Source organism: Saimiri boliviensis, chromosome 18, assembly GCF_048565385.1.
Source record: "Saimiri boliviensis isolate mSaiBol1 chromosome 18, mSaiBol1.pri, whole genome shotgun sequence".
In the NCBI taxonomy this organism is placed as follows: domain Eukaryota; kingdom Metazoa; phylum Chordata; class Mammalia; order Primates; family Cebidae; genus Saimiri; species Saimiri boliviensis.
The window spans coordinates 25,348,540-25,357,798 of record NC_133466.1 but is presented as its reverse complement, the minus strand read 5'-3'; the positions used below and the strand labels follow the sequence as shown (position 1 = coordinate 25,357,798).

Genomic DNA, 9,259 nt, shown 5'->3' with positions numbered 1-9,259 from the left:
ACTGTGAGATATATATATATATATATATATATATATATATATATATATATATATATATGGTGCTGTCATCCAGCAAATGTTTTAAAGGTCTAGCATTTAAGAGAAGCAGTACGTTTTCTGTCCTACTGAGCACTGCATTTAGTAATTGAAAAGCAGTTTTCTTTTGTTTAATGTGTAGTTTAAAACATGCCTTTGTCAGGCACGAGAATGGGAATATTTTCTCTTAAATTCAATCCTTTATAATGGCAAAGTATCTGAGCATAAGTTCTACCTTAACCCTTTTCCTTAGTGAGTTATGGCTAGTGGCACATAAGAGAAAATACATTGAATTGTTATATAAAGAAATATAGTCAAACATTACTGTAAAAAATTAACATGCCTGTGGGTCACTTGGGCTATGAGGCTTTTGAATTTGTGAATGGCTTGTTATCAAAGTTTTATATGGAGAGTTTGTAAGAGTGTTATTCAGCATATAACTTTCTAGGCTAATCAAAATGCTAACTCTTGGAACTTTGGTGTACACAGTCTAACAAAATACCTTCCCAAAGAGACTAATGCTAACATTATCTTGGGTGAGGGGTTTTTTGTTTGTTCTCTTGCATTATTTTTCTGAGGTAGCTTAACTTGGATCATTCTGTTTCCTAAGTTATAAGGTGTCAGAACCAATATGTTGTTTGTAGTTCACCCAGTTCCACTGTGTCATTTTAAAAAGTGAGTGATGGCTCTGGAAAAAATAGCTACAATAATATGTCTTCATCATTATTTTCTCAAACACTGATTTGCTAAATGGTTTCAATATTTTTGGAAGTTTTTTTTGTTTTTTGTTTTGTTTTGTTTTTTTTTTTTTTGCTTTCTAAACTCCTGAAAAAGGCCCACATTCTTCAGTGAACTTGAAACTGAGGCCAAGAACTTGACTAGGTGTCACAAGGTCCCCTGAGTTCAGTAGCAGTTCAGTGTGGGGAACACCCAGGAATATGTTATATTTTCCAAGGAAACAGAAAATTATTTGTCTATTATCTTTCTTAAACAGCTATATATTATAGAATTTAAAGATGCAGAATAAATAAGCATAATGATCTAATAGGAGACAAAGGTGGGATTGATCTGTCTTGAATTGAAAGACAGTTTTGCTATGTTAGGCTATTTCCTTGATCAATGAAATTATACCTTCTAACCCTTAACAAAATCAATACAATTGATTGGAAAAGATAGGAACAAAGCATGAGAATGTGGAATACACTTGAACCTTCATTGTTCAGAAATATTTAAATGATGTTCCTAATGCTTAGAAGCATTTTCCACTAACTCCATGTAATGAAAGCTTCCTTAATCTAGAATGAAGACCTGAGTAATAGAGTTTGAGAATATGCTATAATGGCACCCTTCATGGAATAACATATTTTTGTAAAAGTTAAAATCATCTCACATTACTTACACTTCTAAAAGTGGGAGCAATTTCTATCACTGAGCATAGAGAGAGCAAAGTGAAATTCAATCTTGAAAAGAATATATATAAATTATTTTAATATGAAAAACTTAGGAAAGAAAAAAGTGTCTATAAAGAGAGAGTACTTTTTAATTTAAAATAATTTACTCTATATTTTGTGCTCCTGCTAACTGTCATGATCAGTAGATAAAGCATTTTCTTTTCTTATGAAAAGAACCCTACAAAATTAGCATATTTTTAACATTAAAGAAAACTCTAAAAATCTAGAATAAAAATGATTATGCACAGTCAGTATGATAACTATCCATTAATATCTTTATTCCCCTTTAAGCAGCACTTGAAAATGAATATTTTTTAAAACCAGAAAAGATTTTTTAAAGTTTTTACAAGTTGATAGAGAATTTTTAACCTGTGATTCACCTGTTTTTCTGGTTTCCTTTGTATTCCAAATTTCAAAAATCCACTTAAAAAGGTTTTATAAACTAGATACCTTATCCTGACAGATTTTAAATGCTTTATTAAAGCTAAAGTATGTCTGTTTGATCGATGAACCCTAAAATGTGTTTTTAAATCCACATAGGCTAATTTTTACAGTCTTCCAAAGAAATTATGACGTTTTCTCCCCAGTGCCTGTGTCATAACTTTGTATATACATTTTTAAATCTTAGAAAATTACTATCTTTCTAGTTCTAAAATGAAAATATTTTATATAGTATTTCAAATAATTAAAAATTTCAGTGGAAATAAAGTAATCCACATAAAATATCTACTATAACATTTTGAAATCACCATAGTATGCAGCTAATATGAAATGATACAATTGTTTTTTCTTTTCTTCTTCTTCTTCTTCTTTTTTTTTTTTTTTTTTTTGAGATGGAATCTCGCTCCGTTGCCCAGGCTAGAGTGCAGTGGGTATGATCTTGGCTTACTGCAACCTCTGCCTCCTGGGTTCAAGCATTTCTCCTGTCTCAGCCTCCTGAGTAGCTGGGACTACAGGTGCACACCACGATGCCTGGCTAATTTTAGTAGCAATGGGTTTTCACCGTATTGGTCCTGGCCTCAGGTGACTGACCCACCTCAGCCTCCCAAAATGCCGTAATAACAGGCATGAGCCACGTCTCCTGGCCTGAGATCATACGAATTTTCAAAATTCAGCTATGAGGTGAAATATCACAGGGATATAGAAAGAGGGTATGTCATTAGCCTTTCTGGGGAAAAATGCTACTAGACAGTTATTGTGAGGATTAAATTAGATAATTATATAAACAGATATCTAAATAGTAGATGTTAGATGTGTTTCCAATTGTATTGCCCTTCCATTGCACAGGATTTTAGGGCTGAATTAGGCTTTGGAGATAATCTAGTCCTCTCTCTTTATTTTAAAAAATAAGAGAGCTAAGCCAGGCATGGTGGCTCACACCTGTAATCCCAGCACTTTGGGATTACAGGTAGATCACCTGAGGTCAGGAGTTCGAGACCATTCTGGCTAATATGGTGAAATCCCATGTCTACTAAAACTACAAAAAAAAAAAAAAAAAAAAAAACTAGCTGGGCCTGGTGGTGGGCGCCTATGATCCCAGATACATGGGAGGCTGAGGCAGGAGAGTTGCTTGAACCAGGGAGGTGTAAGTTGTAGTGAACCAAGATCTCGCCACTGCACTCCAGCCTGGGCAACAGAGGGAGACTCTGTCTCCAAAAAAAAAAAAAAAAAGAAAAAAGAAAGAACTAAGGTTCCAAAAGTTAAATGACTTAATAAGATGATAAACAGTATTAATTACAGAAGTGGTATTAGAACCAGTTTTTCTCACTCTTAGATCAGTTATTTTTCTACTTCCTCACTTTGTTTCATGGTGTTGTATATAACCTACCATATGGAAAAAATAGTATTTTTCTATAGTTATGTTACTTAAAACATAAATTTTTATATTGATCCTGTATTATAATATTCAGAGTCTAAATACAACAGTAACTCTGAAGTCCTTTGAAGCTCTCTCACTTATATTCATTCTTAAAAAAAACAGGATTAATTATTTTCTCTCTCACCTGTTAGGAAACACATCAACACAATGGAAGCATTTACTTATTAGTATGTACAAAGTGGAAAACTATTGAAAAATACTCTTCTAGATTTGTGTGTGTATAGATAGATAGATAGATAGATAGATAAATAGATAGATAGATATAGATTTTTTTTGAGACGGAGTCTCACTCTGTCACCCAGGATGGAGTGCAGTGGCACGATCTCAGCTCACTGAACCTCTACCTCCAGGTTCAAGCAATTCTTCTGCCTCAGCCTCTAGAGTAGCTGGAACTACAGGTGTGCACCACCACGCCCAGCTAATTTTTGTATTTTTAGTAGGATGGGGTTTTGCCGTGTTGGCTAGGCTGGTCTTGAATTCCTGACTTAAGGTGATCCACCTGCTTCAGCCTCCCAAAGTGGTGGGATTACAGGCGTGAGCCACCATGCCCAACCTCAGATTTGTATATAATTTGTTAAAATATACTTTTTTGTGCTCTCCAAATTGCCCCTCATTATCATTCCCTGTCTTTTCCCCGAAAGAGAAACACTCCACCAGCATCCTCAAGACCTACTTGTTCCTATGTGTGGCTGAACAACAACGTTCACATCACTTTAAGCTCAAGACCTCCCTCAAGTTCTTCTTGCTCTATCCCCTCATCTCAGTGTCATCTCTGTAGTCTTCTTTGAATGAGGTCCCCTTGTGGTTACTGATGACAGACAAACCGGATGGAAAGCAAGTCGTACACTTCCGGAGAGCAGAAGAGGGGAGGGCAAGATGAAAGAAAACTGGGGAGAGGGGGCATGAAAAAGTGATTACTACAATGAATTACAATCACTTTTTTTTTTTTTTTGTATTACTAAATACAAGAATGAACATGGATTTTTTATGCCAGGATCATTCCTAAAAGGAAATCTCTGTGATGATTTATTTTTCCTTGATAGTTCTGATACTCTACATTTATATATATGAAAAGAAAAAGAAAGTAATATCGGGTTGACAAACTATTGCATCCCAGTCGTAAAGTGCCTGAATTTAACACTGAGTCATTCTCTAGTCCAAACACCAAAATCTTAAAAGAAAATATAGGTCAAGTTTATTTTTTCCTGGTTAAAAACCCGTATCTTTCATCATGAACTTTTTAAAGTAATAACTCATATAAATTTACATTTTACTTTAATTTTGCTTAAACTAATTAGTCCTAGAATCTGATTTATAAATGAAAATTTGTTACCAAGGTGTGCACACACACACACACACACACACGTGTGTGTGCACGTGCCCATGTGTGCACTCACAAACAGACTCGTATCATTTGGGTTTTTTTTCGCAGCTAATTACATAGAAAATTCCAAACCAGGGCCAGGTTTGGTGGCTCATGCCAGTAACCCCAGCACTTTGGGAGGCCAAGGTGGGTGGATTGCAAGGTCAGGAGTTCAAGACCAGCCTGGCCAACATGGTAAAGCCCATCTCTACTAAAAATATAAAAATTAGCCAGGCGCGGTGGCATGTACCTGTAATTCCAGCTACTCAGGAGGCTAAGACAGGAGAATCACTTGAACCCAAGAGGCCAGGATTACAATGAGCCAAGATCAAACCATTGTTCTCCAGCCTGGGTGACAGAGGGAGACTCCACCTCAAAAAAAAAAGAAAAAAGAAAATTTCCAACTAGACCATCCCAGTCCATCAGCATCTGATTTTTGTCTTTCCTGCCCTTTAATTACTCTTCTTTGTTTAAAAAACACCACCACCAAAAAACATATATAGTTTAGTCTGCTCCTAATTGCTGATTGCTCGTCATTTTGACAGGATTTTTAGAAAAGATTTTTTTTTAATTTTTTCTACTAACACTGCTATTACATCACTACTTTATTGAAAACAGAAATATGTAATATGTGTTATTTGGCTCTAAAAAGAGAACAACTCTCATTTCTGGAAAGGTTAGACAAATAAACACCCCATAATTATTTGGAGACTTTAGCTTCAGTAGTTTTTTTGTGTCTTCTGACAGTTTTGTTATCAACTGTTTCAAAGTTAGTGTCTATGTACCCTTTTTCCTTAAGTAATCGTGCATATTTCCAGATTATGAGTAAATAAAAACAATAGATACTCTTTAGTCAAAATGAATTCTCTTGATTTTAGATCTTCAAATAAATCAACATAGTTTAATTCTCTTAAAAGAGACTTGAAATAAACTATTGGGATCCAATAATCAGTTATGTTATAATACTTTTCACAAGAAAAATTTAAGTCAACACACTCTATAAAACTTTCTGCAGGGTTTAAAATGTTTTATATTCAGGTTGTTCACAGTGGTGTCTACCACCACATGTCCTGCTAAACATTTGAAATATGGCTGGGGCAACAGAAAAAAAGATTTTTTTTTACTTTAATTTATATTTAAATAGCTACACATGGCTGGTCACAGCTTCTTGGAGAATGGAGGTTAAGTAAAAAGAAAATATGCAAGTGATAAACAATGTATTCTGCACATTCATGATTTTTCAGTCAAAATTTGATCTGTAGGGTTTTTGTTTGTCTTTTGTCTTCCTCTTACTCCAAAAGTCACTAAGGAATTTAAATATCATCCCCTTCTCAGTACTGATTTCAAATGGCATTTATAAGAAATAAAAGATTCCTGCCTTCATAGTAAGGTAGAAGGCAGGTTGTATGAACGTGTTTCAGAGTAGTTAGTTATTACTTCTTTTAACTGAAAATATTTTTGGATGTAAATTCAGATCTATCTTGCTTATTTTATAGAAAGTTAATAGAACAAATCTCCAAAAACATAGAATAAATCTCCAGAACATAAAAATGGTTGATCTAGTAAGGTAATACTTGCATTATGTGACTTAAACTAAATGTAAAAGAGCATCTAAATTTTACTTTAAATATTTTAGCCATAGTCAAAGTATAAACTCTAATTGAGGGATGCTTTTGTGTTGATGATAAGTTAAGAATTAGAAGAGACCTTAAACCTGTATATATGACAGTGGTAATTGAACTGATTGATTACAACATCTTCTTTCAAATAAATATTGATTTAATCAAAATCTGCATTTCCATTGGCCTCAGTGGAAGTCCTAGCAAAAGCCTGGGCACTCAGACCTGGCTAACCTATATCTGGATGTAAATATTTTAAACATGTGGCCATTCAGTTATAAGTATGATTTTTTTCTTTTTTGGCAAATATTTATTCCTCTTGATTTTCTAAACTGCTCAGTTAACATTATTATGCCTTTTGTAAAGTTAAGGCCTGTGTGTGTCTATCTCTGTATGTAATAAAGAGATAGCATGGACTGGGGGGAAAAAGGTTGTATTTGCATTTGTTGTTTCTGATTCACAGAGCTAGGAGTGCAGTGCTCATGTGGAGTCCACAGGGCTAGGATATCAGTAGGCAGTTGCTGTAAGCTCATGTTCAATTATTAAAATAGTCGACATTTTATGTCTGATAGCCACAGCGAGGTCATGACATTAATTTATCCAAAGTATTCTGGGCGACTGTCTAGAAAAATAAATAGCATAAAGGACACAGATGCCAGAAAGCTGAAGAAGAAAAAAAAAAAAGTTGGGTCTGAGCAAAGAGAGATTAAGAGATGACCAATTTATTTAATCCACGAAGGACAGGAAGAAGTCAGCAGGTGTCTCGATGTTAATGACAAGTATTTTGAGCTATGCTGTGCCTGTGTTAATTTTTGTTTTAGTTTTTCATTAGATTCTAAGCTTGTTGAATACTATTCGTATTCTTCCACGTCAGAAACTTAATTTCGTATTTCATTATTGCTTCATTGCTTAGGGATTCTTTGCTATCTGTTTCTTTCTCTCCGTTTTTCATTCTTCCCTTCTCTCTTCCCGTTTCTGTGTTTCCCTTTCTTCTTCCCTGTGACTGTTTTCCTCCTTGCCATTCGCTTTCATGAGAGTATATTCTTAATTCTGTTTCCTTCTGGTGCCAACTCCTTTTTCTGTTTTTGTTGTTGTGAGAGGTTTCTTTTTCCTTTTTCTTTCAGATCAGGAGCCTGTAGGAACTGATCTTAGAGATACATAACCACTATTGATGCTTCTGTCTCTTTATGGATTGTGTGATGTTTTCATTGGAACCTCTGAGAATGGTTGTCCTTCTTGTTTGTTGCCACAGATCTGTTGCCAATCTGCTACCTTAGTTGAGCCTGCAGTGCCGCACTGCATGCTGGGATCTGTCTGTGTGAGTAAACTGAAATTTCTACAGCACCAGACAGCATTAGAGTTGGCTTGAGAATTGCCGTACTTTGCTCCTCTTTGTATGTATTTCTTGTATGCTGCAGAGTCACTGATGGCTAGCTCTGTCTGGCAAGTAATTCAGAAATGCTGTTCATGTAGAAAGGAAAGGTAGGCACTTCACCACACTCTGTCATTAAAGAGAGCAATTGAAGAACAAAGGAACTGAGTAAATACCTATATATTGCCTTTTATGTTGTGAAACACTGTAGTACAAACAGGACTGTGTTCAGCCAAATGTTTTACTTCCTTTTGTAATAATGCATATAGTAGATTGTCTCCACATATGTACAAGGATCTATGTTTTATTTAAACATATGTAGTCAATTGTTCATAGTTATAGGGTACAAACATAATCTCAAAGATTGTTACATATTCACTCCCACACAGCTATTTTTTATTAAAGTTCTTAAATATATATATATATATACACACACTATAAATATATACACACACACACACACACACACACACACACACACTAATATCTCTGTTGGTTGATTTTTTGAAGCAACTAAGGATTTCAACACAGTTTAAATCATATTGATGACTCAGATCCTGGCAGGTCTTATAATTCCTGTGAAATGACAGCACAGCTAATAAAAATATTAAGCAATTATTTTTATTAAAATCATAGGGTTTTTTTTTTCATTATCACATGAATGATTGATCTATTGGTCTCACTCGTGTGTCTCGTGGGCTGTTTGGGGCTTCATATAGAAGTGGAAAGCCTCCTTTGCGCTTCCTTCGACTAAGGTGGGGAAAACGAAGGCATAGGATAAAGTCTAGGGCTGTTAAAAAATTGCTGGCATTACTTCTCTCTGTCACGTGTGAGCCTGGCTGGCTGCTTCCTGAGGTAGGGGATCCAGGATGAGACTGTGACGGAGCCTGTTTTCACAACTACATTTGGAGATCCGTCTTATTGATTAGGGGGAGAAAGGGGTGGGGATCAGGAGTGTGAGGTGAGGGGAGGACCAGCTGACAACTGGCTCATTGAAGCACAAGACATTTTCTTCCGGAAAGATGTCAAACCACTGAGAAACAGCCAGAAAGGAAGTAGAAAGGTGGAAAAATGAGGAGACCCTGGAAGAAAGAAATGAAGGCATTTCTTATGAGAGAGCCTTGGGGCTTTTTTCTTTTCTTTCTTCCTTTTTTTTTTTTTTTTTTTTTCTTCAATCATCTGACCTGCAAAGGCTAGAGTGACAGCGTCATGCAAATGCTGCAGTCCAGCAGGTCTGGGAGAGGGTGGATGCTAGACTGTGAGTTAATGTTAATGATGAGCGCAGTGAAAATACCAGCCGCTGCCACCCCCTGCTCGCAGAAGCGCTCTGAGTCAGCATCAGATGCTCTGCCTCGCCTCTCGCTGTGTGTCTGTGTGCCTGTGTGCGCGCGCGTGCTCGCTCGGGCATCCGTGTCTAGCCGAGGGGAGGGGGTGGCGTGTGAGTGCGTGGAGGGTAAAAGCCAGTCAGTCAGTGAGAAGCAAAGGTACGTTGGAGAGCAACTAAAATCTGACTGATTTCCATCTTTGGAGCATCAGATG

General features: G+C 36.0%; 1 protein-coding gene across 1 annotated transcript in view; it reads left to right on the top strand.

The window, feature by feature from the left end:
• Nucleotides 1-81: 81 nt before the first annotated feature.
• LOC141582058 (uncharacterized) overlaps nucleotides 82-9,259 on the top strand; it is a 32,928-nt gene continuing 23,750 nt past the window's right edge. Inside the window, exon 1 of the mRNA XM_074389473.1 lies at nucleotides 82-9,204. Coding sequence (XP_074245574.1) covers nucleotides 8,930-9,204 — 275 coding nt within the window. The 5' untranslated portion in view covers nucleotides 82-8,929. The remainder of the gene's footprint in view (nucleotides 9,205-9,259) is intronic.